Source organism: Mustela nigripes, chromosome 5, assembly GCF_022355385.1.
Source record: "Mustela nigripes isolate SB6536 chromosome 5, MUSNIG.SB6536, whole genome shotgun sequence".
NCBI lineage: Eukaryota > Metazoa > Chordata > Mammalia > Carnivora > Mustelidae > Mustela > Mustela nigripes.
Window position 1 is genome coordinate 66,229,925 of NC_081561.1, and position 14,641 is coordinate 66,244,565.

The 14,641-nt window shown below is 47.2% G+C and overlaps 1 protein-coding gene across 1 annotated transcript; it reads left to right on the top strand.

The window, feature by feature from the left end:
- The first annotated feature begins 13,056 nt into the window (after positions 1-13,056).
- LOC132017320 (large ribosomal subunit protein eL39-like) lies at positions 13,057-13,267 on the top strand. The gene has a single exon (XM_059399109.1). It carries the CDS (start codon positions 13,081-13,083, stop codon positions 13,234-13,236), a length of 156 nt encoding a protein of 51 aa, XP_059255092.1. The 5' UTR covers positions 13,057-13,080; the 3' UTR covers positions 13,237-13,267.
- The last annotated feature ends 1,374 nt before the right edge of the window (positions 13,268-14,641 follow it).

Genomic DNA, 14,641 nt, shown 5'->3' on the forward strand with positions numbered 1-14,641 from the left:
TGTCACAATGAGCTCTGTGACATTTTACACACTTTACAGCCAGAGAAACTGAGACTTGGGGAAAGGCAGTTAGAAAGGAGCACACAAATAGAAAGTGCTAGAGCCAGGATTCCAGCCCAGGCCTGTCTAACTCCAAAGCTCTTGTTTTCACAAGATCATCACAAGCTATCCTATTAGAGATACAAAACAGTTTCATATCTATCTGTCTATATCTATCTATCTATCTATCCACCTCAAATCTGTCTAATCTAATCCTCAAAACATTGAGGGTGGGGCCAAATAGAGAAAGAGGAATAACCTCCAAACTAATAGAGGGAAACATTCAATGGCAAATAATAATAATAATAATAATAATAAATCCAGAGAAGGAAAAAAAATAGAATGGAAAAAAAAAGTCCCACAGAACAGGCAGAACCAATGGAAAGCACAGAGTAGATTTAAGCCCAAATATACATTAATCATTACATTAAATATAAATGGACTTATTGCTCCCCAAAAAAGATACAGATTGTCAGAATGGAAAGAGGACAAACCATCTGGGGCCTATAAGAGATGCATCCAAAACATCAGAAGGACTCAGAAAGGTGAAGGAAACCAGTCTGAAGTTGGGGGGGGGGGTCTCAGAGGCTGCAGGAGGGGGATGATCCCTCTCCCAGACCTCAGCCCTCTGACTTGTCCCTTTCTTTTCTTTGGCCAGAATGGTTCCCTGAGCATGTGGTTTAATGGAAGTCATTCAGGCATTGGCATTAGATGAACAAACCACGTGACGCTGAATTTTCTTAGGAGATCTTAGCCTCAGTCTTCTCCTCTGTAAAATGGAACAATAATTCATATCTAACTTGTTGATGACACCAGGCACACAGTGAAACTCTGACTATGCTTATTTTTTGCTTACATTATGATAATTTTATGTGTACCTATGTAATTGATAAGACCCTATGGGCTGTCCCTTGTGGTCTAATAGAATATTAAAATCTAAAAAAAAAAAATTAAAATCTTTTTCCTGTGTGCTTTTGAAAGGGGTGGAGCATGCTGGGGTTTTCCTTCTAGGCTGGGAAATTTGAGTGAGGCCAAGAGGTGACTCTAGGATGCCCTCTTCCTGTTTATTGACAAGTTTGATCAATCTCTTGCTCTGTCTTTGACGGGGTCACACTCTTGCTCAGACCCTAGGCTTGACAATTTCCTATAGTCCATGTGTCAGGTTCCCTCCCGTCTCCAAAGCATCTACTGGCTTGCTTTCTGCCCTCTCCTCACCCCTGCAAGCAGACAACTGCTCAGTCCTTCCCTGCACCCCACTTTAAGACGGACAGGCTCTCCCCATAGTCCCCACTGGGGCTGCCCCTCCTCCTTTGTCATCTAGGTTCACACTCCCTCTTCTGCACTTCTGAAATCTGCAAGCTCTAGAAACCAGACTTTGAAAAAAAATGAGCCTGATATAAACTGATTTGGCTGCAAATCTGGTCTGCCTGCCATGAGGTTATTTAAAGTCTTTATTATGTCTCTTACTGCTCATACATTTCACCACGGAAACTTTGCTGGGTTTAATTGAAGGTACTGCCCCAGACCCTGCTGGGGTGTTACGTAGCGTCAGCATGGGCGTCACTTGACCCTTCAGCCAGCCATCTGGAAAGCTCTAAAAACCCACACGAGTCTGACCTTAGGGTTTCAGGTGGAGGGCTGTGAATAATGACAGCCTGCCCCCCCCCCCCATGCAGGTGTTTTATGTACTTATGACTTCTGGTCACAATCTCTAAAGTGGGCATTAGCCCTTCCATCTCACAAATGGGGATACTGAGGCCCAAGGTTACAGAGCTGGGAAAGTGACTGAACCAAGTCCTTCCGAGTGCCCAGCCTCCCCCACTTTTCTCCTTACTGAGTTCCTCTTCTTTTCCCTGGAGCTCCCTGCCCCCACCCCCACGCCTCCCTCATCTCTGTCCCTTGGATGCTTCTGGGACTTCTATATAAAATAATGCCAAATTTTGTTTGTTCACTTGGCAGTATTCGTTGAGAGCTTCTCACACCTTAATGTGCACACAAAAATCTTTAAGATGCTGGTTCTGATTTAATAGGGCTGGGTGTGATATTCTGCATCCTAACATCTCCCAGTTGCTGTTGGACCCCACTTTGAGGAGTAAGGGGCTAGGGGACAGGTGGGGATACAGAGCTGAGTAAGACTCAGTCCCTGCTCTCAGTACGCTCATACACAAGAGCTCTCTATACGTACCTGATCAGGACATCAGGTGTGGGGGGGTACTATTATTATCCTCATTTGATGGCTGAGGAAACAAGCACAGAGAGATTAACTAAATTGCCCAAGGTTATACAGCTTAGAAGTGACAGAGCCAGGATTTGAACCCTGTGAATCTGGTTCCAGAGCTCATGCTGTTAATTACTGCACAACACACACTTTGGAGAGATGGACCTTCTCAGTGCAATGAGGCCATCGTTCTGGGCAGAACTGTCAACAATGGAGCACAAAGGGAGGACTGGGTTCCGTCTTCACAGGTGGTGAATCTTCAGGACAACTGGAACTCTTCTCTTTAAAATGCAGTATTTATTTATTTATTTGTTTGTTTGTTTGTTTGTTTTTCAAAAGATTTTATTTATTTATTTGACAGAGAGATAGAGATTACAAGTAGGCGGAGAGGCAAGCAGAGGGAGAGGGGGAAGCAGGCTCCCTGCTGAGCAAGGGCTGGATCCCAGGGCTGAGACCATGACCTGAGCCGAAGGCAGGGTCTCAACCCACTGAACCACCCAGGCACCCCTAAAATATATTTTTAAAAGATTTTATTTTTAAGCAATCTCTACAGCCAACATGGTGCTCGAACTCACAAACCCTGAGACCAAGAGTCACACTGCTCCATGGACTAAACCAGCCAGATGTCCTGGCTGTCTTTGCTTTAGACACCCAAACCATTCTCTTTAGAAGTTCTTTCTGAAATGGATTGTGTATCCTCCTGTCATACATAAATGAACCTTGTCTTGATAAATCCTCTTGATAAAGGGCACAATTATGATTATTGATGTTTGTAACTGTTTTGAAACTTCCTTTCTCAAACTATCAGCTTTCAGTTTCTCATTCCTGTTCCTTTGTACGCTTCCAATATATTGGGTTGAGAATCCAAGTGATCAGTCTCATTAGAATTACGTGTAAAATAAGGGCATATAGGCACAAAGCGAGGCATATGCAGTTTTTTTGTTCTCTTTTGCCTTTTGTTTTAAAGGCAAACATGCTTTAGCTTTTGTGCATGGAATTTATGAGATTCGGTTTGGTTACTTATTTACATATTTTTTGCTTATTTCCTGGTTCATAGATGTGTCTTTGAGAGTTGAGTGGACTGGATAAGCCGCCTGTGTATCTGATTTTCAAACTGGAATGTAATCAGCCTCCCAGGGGAATTTTTCAAAGCTGCTGAGAAGTCCATTCTGGACTCTCAGGTGGGATGTGGGTTCTACATTGTTGAAAAACTGCTTTTGGGAACCATCAGCTGCCATGAAGCACCTGCTGTATCCTCCATGCGCTGGGCACTATGGACGAGAAAACCCGTGAGCCCAGTCCTCATGTGTTAAAACATCGAGATGAACAGACAAGTTGAAACACATGGAGTCAGCTGAGGTTAGTTCACTTTCCAGCAGAGAGGGCTGGTGATAGCACTCCGGCAGCGTCTGAGAACATCTGAGGGGGAGGGGAGGAGATGCCCCTTGGTGTGGTGAGAAAAGCTTGGATGTGGAGTCAGCAGCCTTGGCTCTGAGTATCTGCTCTCTGACCTGCCAGCAGACTCAGATCCCCTCAGTTTCCTCATCTGTGAAATGGGGATAAGCTGCTCTCCCTCTCCAGGTCATCGTGATAACAGAATGGCTGGGAAGGCACCCTGTAAACTTTAAGTTGCTGTCCAGGCGTGTGCAGTGGACACGGGCCTTGCAGGCTGCAGGGGACACAGGCTGCCCATGGTTACTTCCAGGGATGAGGTATTATTAAAATTTCCTCTTTTTTTTAACTTTTATTTTATTTATTTATTTTTAAAGATTTATTTATTTATTTATTTATTTGTCAGAGAGAGAGAGAGAGAGGAAGAGAGAGCACAGGCAGGCTCTGTGGCATGCAGAGGCAGAAAGAGAAGACTCCCTGTTTAGCAGGGAGCCCGATGTGAGACTCCATCCCAGGACCCTGGAATCATGACCTGAGCTGAAGGCAGCGGCTTACCCGACTGAGCTACCTAGGCGTTCCTTTTCTTTCTTTCTTTCTTTCTTTCTTTTTTTTTTTTTTTAAGATTTTATTTATTTAGGGGCGCCTGGGTGGCTCAGTGGGTTAAGCCGCTGCCTTCGGCTCAGGTCATGATCTCAGGGTCCTGGGATGGAGTCCCGCATCGGGCTCTCTGCTCAGCAGGGAGCCTGCTTCCCTTCCTCTCTCTCTGCCTGCCTCTCTGCTGACTTGTGATCTCTCTCTGTCAAATGAATAAATAAAAAATCTTAAAAAAAAAAAGATTTTATTTATTTATTTGATAGAGATCACAAGTAGGCAGAGAGGCGGGCAGAGAGAGAGGAGGAAGCAGGTTCCCTGCTGAGCAGAAAGCCCAATGCGGGGCTTGATCACAGGACCCTGGGATCATGACCTGAGCTGAAGGCAGAGGCTTTATCCCACTGAGCCACTCAGGCGCCCCTTCTTTCTTTTTTTTAAAGATTTCTTTATTTGAGAGAGAGAGTGCATGAGCAGGGTGTGGAGAGACAGAATCCCAAACAGATTCCAAGCCAAGCAGGGAGCCTGATGTGGGGCTCGATCCCACGACCCATGACTTCATGACCTGGGCGGAAACCAAGAGTTGGATGCTTAACAGGCTGTGCCCCTCAGGCGCCTCATGAGGCTTTATAATAAAGTTGTTCGGGGAAGGTAAGGAGCCCAGGAGGCAGTCTCATCAGATAGAAAGTAGCCCTCTGGTACAACCAGGTCCTCCTTCTGGAATCCTTGGACGCTTCTACCAAACATGGTCATGGACTCTCTACCTAATGTCTCCTGCTGCCTCCTGGCTTCCACCTCTTGGCTCCTGTCCACTGCCTTCTCCTCAAGTAGCCTTCACCTTCTGCCCACTTAGCAGTTCCTGTTTTTTTTTAAGCATCCCTGTGAGGGGGAGCCGGCTTGGGAAGCCATTGTCCAATCTAGAAGGCCCCCCTCCCCAGGCATAATTTGAATGCTGAGCTGCCCCGCCCACAGGCCCCTCCTGCACATCCAGCCTGTAAATGGCAGCTTTGTGTCAGGCCAAATCTTGGCGGGGACCATGGTGGCCAGGGTGTAAGGCTTCTGCGGCCCGGCTGCGGGAGGTTGCGCCTGTGGGGGCTGCGGCTGTGGCTTGCCCTCAAAGAGAATAGTGCAGACGGTCCATCGGAGAATGCAAGCTATTTTTATAGAAGGAGGACAGAGCTAAGGTATGTCAGCTGGCCCGCAAGCAGGACCTGCCTGTCATGTCTCACGTGCCACCCAGTGACCACCAGCTGCGGGCCGAGCTGCGCATTCCGGGAAGGTGGACGTGCCCTCTGTCCGCGATCTGCAAGTTTCCCGGGAGCACGACACTCTCTTCTCTGTGGCCCCTGGCCCCGGCTGCTGGCATTGCTGCGTATGCTCCCTGATCCTGCCATTGAAACCTGCTCGCAGTATTTCCCGCGAGGATGGATCCCGCCGCGCTGGAGAGAGCAGAGAAAAATTAGAACCAGCTCCTCTGTGAAGTGGTGCGGGGACTAGCTCACTGGGCTGTATTTGGGTCTATTTATGAGACAGTGAGCGGGTATACATTAAGAGTTAGGCAAACAAAGAATATTTAATGAGTGGTAAAATATTTTTTTAAATGCCGATTTGGCTTATTTATATGTGTGTATGCAAATGTGTTTGTGTACATTATCTATACATATATAATTTATATGGGCAAAAACTAGAAGTTTTTTAAAGAAAAAATAGTAGTGGTGGTTATTTTCGGGGTATATGAGCAAATTTTGTTTTGTTTTCTTATTTATGCTCTTCTCTTTTTCTACATTTTTACAACAAATGTGTTATTTTGTAATTAGGAAAAGAAAACATAACTATCATTAACCACAATAACCAACATAACTATCATTAACCAACCCCCCCCAACTTGGCAAAACCCAAAACTGTGTCCTCAGGAAAAAAACCTTACAACACATTGTCTATTCCACACTTTTAAAAGATTCATAGTTCCCATGAGGGAGTTATAGTTTCAGGGAAAATGAAGCTTTCTATTGAAGTTATGACATCCTAACAGTGGAATGTCCAGTGCCAGTGATCTCATAGGTGTGGAGGACAGTAAAGCCTCCTGGCTGCCTTGAAGTCAAACCCCAGAGGCGTCCTCCTCTGGTTTTCCTCACGGGGGAGGTTGTAAGGGTGGCTAGAGGTGGTGGAGGTAGAAGAATCCAGAGTGGACAGTCAGGACACTTCCTAGGCAGGGTACCTTGTTACCAGCTAGTTAGAATAAAATGGATGTTTACATCATTACTGACAACAGTGACAGAGTTTTTGCTTTCCGTCCTGGGAAAATCCCTTCCTCCAAAGGGAAGAGGAGAGAAGAAGCCTTAACAAAGGCTATCAGGCAGCCAGCACTGATGACCTTGGGTATGTGGGAGAGGGGACAGTTGGGGGAGAGGAGAGGGCATTTGATTTTTTTTTTTTTTTTTGGAAGGGGGGAGGGACAGCGGGAGGGAGAGAATCTCAAGCAGACTCAGTGCTGAGCTGGGAGCCTAATATGGGGCTCCGTCTCAGGACCCTGAGATCAGGACCTGAGCAGAAACCAGGAGTCAGAGGCTCTACTGACTCTACCACCACAAGGGTATTTGCTCTTTAATTTTTGTCCTTTTTAACAGTTAAAAAAAGAGCATCACAGGTGATTTTTATTTTGCACATATGTGGGGTTTTTTTGGTAGTCCTCAAATTTTTTTTTTGTCGTGAACAAGAGATGCTTTCGAATCAGGGAAAACATGTCATAATGAGAGGACCAAACAGATGTGGCTGGCCACTGCCCCCACCTGCAGGCCACCGCCTGACCTCCCTGGAGGGCCAGGATGCTTGGGCTGGCAGCTGCTCACACTTGGTGAGAGGGTGGGAAATAGAGTGGAGAACAAAAAAGAAGCACTGGTCCTCTGCTCTGCTCGCTCCAGCCCCTCTGGACGAATCTCTGACCCCTGGGGGGCAGACCCAGTCATCTCCCATCGATATGATGGCCTCAGCTATCTCCCCAAGCTTAACCTCTTCTGTGCTCCCTGCTCTGAGCCAGCAGCTGAGCCTCCCAGCTTAGCTGGACTCCGGCCACACCCCTTCTGACCAGCGCTTTCCTGGGGCTGGGAATAACCCCGGCCTCTCACTCACTGGCACATGGTACTTGGCTAAGTATTGATGCTGCAGCTACAGTCTCAAGAAAGGCACATCCAGCCTTCACGTGGTCTGTCCAGAGTTTATTTGGCCTTGGATGTCAAGGCCCGCCCTCTGGGTCAGCAGGTGAGTGCTGCACACGATCAACAGAGAGCCTTGAGCGAGGTAGGGCACCTGGCCCTAACTTTACAAGGCCGCCTGCAGAAGCATCACAGATTTCAGGGTCCTAAGACACCTGTTAAGTCATGCCTCCAGTAATTGCAATCCCAGCTGTGGGACCTTGAACGTTTCTGTCTGAGCTGTGCTTCCCTCCTCCTCTGTAAAATGGAGATGATAGAGATCTCTTTTGCCCAGGGATTCTGTTGGGAGCAACGAGATTGAAGTACGTGAAAATTCTTTGCGAGCTAAAGTGCTTAAATCGTATTTTCTGTGAAGACCCCTTCTGGTGCTTTGAGAAGTTTGAAAAACTCAGCTAGTTCTCAAGTGTTGGTTTCCCACTAACTGTGTGTGCTCAGTACTTGACTTAATTCCCCTAGCAGGTCAAGAAATAGAAGATCTCTGTAGCTTCTCAGCAAGGAACTTCTGCACAATTTGGGGAAATGGAACACTCACATGAAAAGTCTTTTTTTTTTTTTTTTTTAAGATTTTATTTATTTATTTGAGAGAGCGCACGCGTGAGGTGAAGGGCAAAAGGAGAAGCAGACTCCCCACTGAGCAGGGAGCTAGATGAGATCCTGGTACTCCGGGATCATGACCTGAGCTGAAAGCAGACGCTTAACTGACTGAGCCACCCAGAGGTCCTGAAAAGTCTGTCTTCTTTCTGTCAGTGACCGGCCAGTTAAATCTGGAGACACTCTCCCTGTCATGAGCATGGGGCAGCGCGAGCCCCAGTTTGAAGGTAGACAAACCCGAGCACAAATGGATTTTTTCACCTCAATAAATTCCAAGAGACTGTGGATAAGTCCATTTCTTTCACTGGGCTGCAATTTCCTAGGCTGTGAAAAAGAAATGCCTGCCACATTAAGTCAGGGTAAGGGTGAAAATAACGCATTTAGAGGGCCTAGCACAGTCAGTATAATAAATATCTCCAAAGTGAGGAAATTAGCAAGATTCCCCCCTGCTTTTAGCTTATTTTTATAAACTTCATTTATTTTTAAAGATTTATTTATTTATTTGAGAGAGAGCATGAGTGCTCGGGGTCGAGGCAAGGGCAGAGGGAGAGGGAGACAGTGAATCACAAGCAGACTCCCTGCTGAGTGTGGACCCCCCCCCCCGCCCCCCCCCATGCAGGACTTGATCTCACAACACTGGGATCATGACCTGAGCTGAACCCAAGAGGCAGATGCTCAACTGACTGAGCCCCCCCATGTACCCCTAATTTATTTTTAATTATGGTTAAAACACACAAACACACACACAAACCAAACACGTAAAATTTACCATCTTCAGCATTGTAGGTATACAGTTCAGTAGTGTTAAGTATATTTATGTTATTGTGCAATAAATCTCTAGAACTTTTTTATCTTGTGAAACTGAAACTCTATACCCATTCAACAACAATTCCCCATTTCCCCTCCTCCCCCCAGCCCCTGCTAACCACCATTCTACTTTCTGTTTCTGTGAACTTGACCACCTTAGCTACCTTCTGTAAGCGGAGTGTTATCATGGAGTGTTTGCCTCTTTGTGTCTGGCTTACTTCACTTAGCTTAATGTCCTCAAGGTTCATCCATGCTGCAGGAGGTGACAGGATTCCCTTCCTTTTGAAGGCTAGGTAATATTTCATTGTATGCATGGACTGCTTTTTGTTTATCCAATCATCCTTGGTGGACATTTGGATTACCTTACCCTCTTGGTGGAATTGAGGATAACACTGAAAAACCATGGGTATTCAAATACCTCTTTGAGACCCTCCTTTCAATTCCTTTAAATAGATATCCAGAAGTAGGATTGCTGGATCATACGGTAGTTCTGTTTTTTTATTGAGGACCCTCCGGACTGTTATCCCTAGTGGTTGACCCATTTCACAGTCCTGCCAACGGTGCACCATGGTTCCAATCTCTCCATATCCTTGCTGATGCTTGTGATGTTCTTCTTTTTTTAAGAGTAGCCATCCTAATGGGTGTGAGTAATAGGTACCCTTTTTATAAACTATTATAATTTCTTCTCACCGCTCCAACAAGACTCCTATTGAGTCTGATTACAAGATTGACCCAGTATTGGTCAAAGGAGTGTGTTTTCTTTGTCATCCTTGGAGAACCAAGCAAAGTGGGGCCAGGACACCAATGTTGTTGACCTGCTGAGAGCTGCTGTCACCAGTGGCCTGTGGCTTTAGAGGTACACACGTGAGCCATGAAGGCAGGCCATGCCTGCCGCTATCTTTGCTTTGGCTCAAAAGATGCCACAAAAGAAACAAAGTCCTCTCAGGGGGCCACATCCCCTCATGTGGCCCCTGTCACCTTTCTCAGTGGCCTCTCACCACTATACTCCTGACATCTCTCTCAAGATGAAGAAATTTGGTGAGGAAATTGTTGACAAGTTCAGAGCCGGGGCTGTTTGGCTTTGTTGAAGGAGCTTTGTGGGGCCTCAAGGCATGACTGAGGGCCAAGTAAAGAGGTGGCCGGCCTCAGGGTGCTGAGCAGGAGGAGCCCATGCTTGGGAAGCTGGATGGAAAGTTTGGGTGCTGCCCAAAGAGACAAACAAGAGAAAATTCCAGATAGGGGCCCTGCTGAAAGAGAACGTAAGCTGGCTGTGTTGCTGAGCTGGGTCAGCGGTGTCTCCCAAAAAGAGATGGCATCCGCAGCGGTCAGTGCATGGCTTGGAAAGCGAGATAAGATCAGGATTCAAACACGACCAGCTCCACCACTTACTCAATGTGTGGTCTTGGGCAAGTTATGGAACTTCTCTGAATCTCAGTTTCCTTATCTTTAAAATGGAACAATTTGAGGCACCTGGGTAGCTCAGTCGGTTAAGTGCCTGCTCTCGGCTCAGGTCATGATCTCAGGGTCCTGGGATCAAGCTCAGTGACGGGCTCCCTCCCTGCTTCTCCTCTCTCATTCCTCCTGTTTGTGCTCTCACTCTCTCTGCCAAATACATAAATAAAATCTTAAAAAAAAAAAAAAAAAGAGTGAAAGCTCTGGGGGTTTGACAGACGTTGGTTAAAAGCCCAGATCTGCTACCTGTTAACCGTGAGACCACAGACAAGGCTGTTTAGTTCCCTGAGTCCCAGTCTAGTCATCTGTATTTATTTTCTTTTTTTTTTTAAAGGTTATTTATTTATTTATTTATTCAAGTGAGCAAGAGAGAGAGAGCACAGGCTGGAGGAGTGGCAGAGGGAGGGGGAGAAGAAGGCTCCCTGCTGAGCAGGGAGCCCAATGCGGGGCTCAATCTCAGAACCCCAAGATCATTACCTGAGCCGAAGGCAGCTGAGCCACTCAGGTGCCCCTCTACTCATCTTTAAAATGGGGATGACAAGTGGCAATGATAATGCTTGTCTCTACAGGCTGATATAGGCATCAGGGAGGGATTGCACAGAAATGGGCACTGTGCACAGGTGTTTTCTTTCAACGTGTTCGTGACATGCCTACTGTGTGCCAGCACTGTGCTGGGGACAGGTGATCAAGGGTGGATCAGACACCACCCTGCCTTCAGAAAGTTAGACTTTAACGGACAAAACAGACAAGGAAACAGCTCATTTCAATACTGATCTAGAGTGGAGAGGGTTGGGATTTGCAAAGCACCTTTAGGTAAAATAAAGATGTTTCTGATCAAAGCACGGCAGAGCTGATGAAGAGGGGACATTACTTCCAGCCCCGTTCCAATGCCACCTGTTCTTCTGGACTCCGGCTGGACTTTTGGGCATGGGAGGAGCCCTGCATTCTCCTCTGTCCATTCCAGCTTCCCAGTATAAATAGGAGGGAGTACGAGGCTTTGAAACCAGCCCGGTGCCTGTTCCAGCCCAGAGAAGAGGTTCCCTAGAACCTGGGAATGGACAGATCTGCTGGGGAGCTAGCATTCTGGAATGAAGATGCCATCAGCGTGAGGGCAGCAGGGGTGGGCTGTGATATTGGAAGATGATTGGCCTGGCGTCTGGGTGTCAGGAGGGAAGGCAGTCGTCCTGGTCAAAGGGCCTCCAGAGAGACCCACCACCCATGGCTTGGTACCTTGTTTCCTTTGGACACTTTGGAGGAGTGTCCCGCCTCCCAGCCGGCTGAGAGCTAGCAGGAGCCAGGAGCCTTTCACCCACCCCCTCGAGGCCCAGCACACACACAGAGCCTGTGGGTCCCCAGGTTTCTGTGTTCTCAGGCTGACAGCCTCCTGACCTGGGTTGCAAACCAGAGACTTGACACGTGAGCCTGACACAGTGTTTGTGGCCGAGAAGTTCTCTTGTCAACCCAGACAGAAGAGGAGAGAATCAGAGCTTGGGATGGGGGGCCCTGGTTGAGCCCAAAGGGGCAGGAGACAGGCCTGGGAGTGTCACTAACCCCAGCAGCTGGGCCAGCCGTTCTCCCCCTCATTGAGAGGGAGGCTCCAAGACTCAGCCGCCTGGTCTCTCCTCCTCCACTAGGCCTGTCACCGTTTCCACACGCAGCAGTGTCTGTGGGGGTGGAGGCTTTTTCCAGACATGTATTTAAGTGAGGAGAGAAAACAAGGCGAGTCACCCAGGATTTGCCAAGTCAGTAGGCAGGAACCCAACCCGGGAAGCCAAAAATAAGACACCGGTGAGGGTCACCCTGCGATCCTGAGTGGCAGACGGTTCCTGGCCCGTGCGGAACGCTCTGTAATCACACTTTTGTTTGAGGACGGCTCTTGATCCCAGGGCATCAGTCTCCTGGTCCGAAAGTAGCAGAGCCCTGAATGTGGGCAGTGAGTTATGGTGACTCAGGAAAATTCACAAGGACACAGGGAACACCCCCGAAGTCATCTGGGGACATGCCCTGGTTCCCCCTGCCGGTCAGGGAGCCAGGAGTTCTGGTCCCCATTGTACAGGAGGAATTTCTGAAGTTTTCTCTGGAACTTTGGCAGAATTCTGTGGGATCTTTCAGAGGAAGTGTTAGACTTTGGGTATTTTTTGGGGGGAAATTACTAAAAAATTTTCACCTTTACATCTACTTATGAGTTCTCTTTACCCTGATGGAGCTTTTGTCACTGCTGCAAACAATACTCCTGAAAGCAAATTATGATAGTAATAACAACAGCTAACCTTTATTTAGCTCCTAGAACATGCCAGGTCCTAATCTCTCCATGTATTTTTGTGTTCCATCATATTTAAGGTTTCATCGGTCTTCAAATTCACCATTATTGATGCACCTACCACTAAAGAATGCTGCCAGTTAGGGGCACCTGGCTGGCTCAGTCAGTGGAGTGTGTGACTCTCGGTCTCGGAGTTGTGAGTTCGAGCCCCATGTTGGGTGTAGAGATTACTTAAAAATAAAATCTTTAAAAAAATGATGCTGGTAATTACTCCATGTCATGTCTTTGATTCCCTGATTCCAGAAATGTTAAATAGGAATCTTAGGATTAATGAAATACAGTAACTAATTCTTAGCTGTCATCCTTGCTTTACAGGTAGGTAAACTGAGTAACAGAGAGGTTGAGCCAGCCTGCCCTGATGTCACATAGCAAGTATGTGGTGGAAGTGGGATTTGAACCCAGAGTCAGGCTTTCTCTTTTTCGCTGCCATCCTGCTGTGTGCTGCACGGTGTTAATTGACCATGTCTTCTCACAAGACTTTGAGGATCAAGCGATTCCTGGCCAAGAAACAAAAGCAGAATCGTCCCATTCCCCAGTGGATTCGGATGAAAACTGGTAATAAAATCAGGTACAACTCCAAGAGGAGGCACTGGAGGAGAACCAAGCTGGGTCTCTAAGGTGTCCCACATCACGCGATGACATACCTAATTGGCACCACATATTTAATTAAGCTACTTGAGGATCATGAACCCAGAGTCAGGCTCATAACCACTGTGCTTTATTGCAACTGAGGAAGTAGTAGGTGTCCATGGGTGGACAGACAGAAGGACACAAAAAAGAGGGAAAAAGGAGGAGTCTACCCTCTACTCCTTCCTCCTCATCAGTCCAGGGCCAGTGTTGATGTCCCTTTTAAATCCTTCTCCTAGGAATGCCTGGGTCGCTCAGTCAGTTAAGCATCTGCCTTCGGCTCAGGTCATGATCCTGGGGTCCCGGAATCGAGCCCCACATTGGGCTCTCTGCTCATCGTGGAGTCTGCTTCTCCCTCTCCCTCTGCCCCTCACTCCACTCATGCTCTCTGTCTCCCTCTGAAATAAAAAAATAAAATCTAAAAAAAAAAAAAAAGAAAGAAAGAAAAGAAAAGAAGAAAAACTCCTAGATCTTGATCCTCCTCTCATCTCCAGCGTCTAACATCCTGGTTTTGTCCTTCCTCACCTCTCTCTGGCACCTGCTTGGACTATTGCAGTAGCCTGTAAGCTGTCACCTTCCTCCAATTCCCCCTACACTCAACATAAACTGAGTCAGTGTCATCTTCCAAAAATGTGAATCTAATCTTGTCACTCTGTTCCAAAACCTCTAAGGGATCCAAATCCTGGTGAGCATTTGTTCATTCACTCTTCTGTTTCAACACCTACTCTGTTGGGCTCAGAGGATATAAAGGTGAGCAAACCCCAGCATGGGCCACGGCCATGGTCTCATAGGGAGGAAAGATCCCTCAGTCAGATATGACGGAGTGTGAAAATGCTTCATCAGGGGCTTGTGGGGCCCATGGGAGGAGGAGCATCTACTCTGGGATCTCAGGGACCACTTCATGGAGGATGAGTGGGAGTTCACCAGGCAAAGGATGGCAAGGATTCCCAGGCAGAGAGAACAGCATGTGCAAAGGCCCAGAGGTGAGATGGGGTATGTTTCAGATTAGTACAGAAAGACAGACTTTTGGGGCAGACAGCTGGGCAAGGTTGGCCTTCCCTTTCTTGCTTGGCCTCTGCTCCCTTTTCTTCCTTTCCCCACAACATCCCTCTTCAGTAGGTATTTATTTCCCAAACAAGCATCATCCTCTTCACACATCCTCCACAGGCAGCAATGCTCAGCTCAGCAAACTCATCCTTCCAGACCCTTCCCAGAGAAAACCATCTCTGACCCTTCACTTTGCTCTGGGGAGCTGGTCTTGGGTTCCACTGGCAGGAGGTTGAGGGTGGGGAGTTGGAGCATTTTTACAGAATTCAGTTGAGTAAAAGCCAAAGTTCTTTTAAAGGCCTACAAAACCCTGCACAGTCTGAACTGCCCCTACCTCTTTGACCCTGT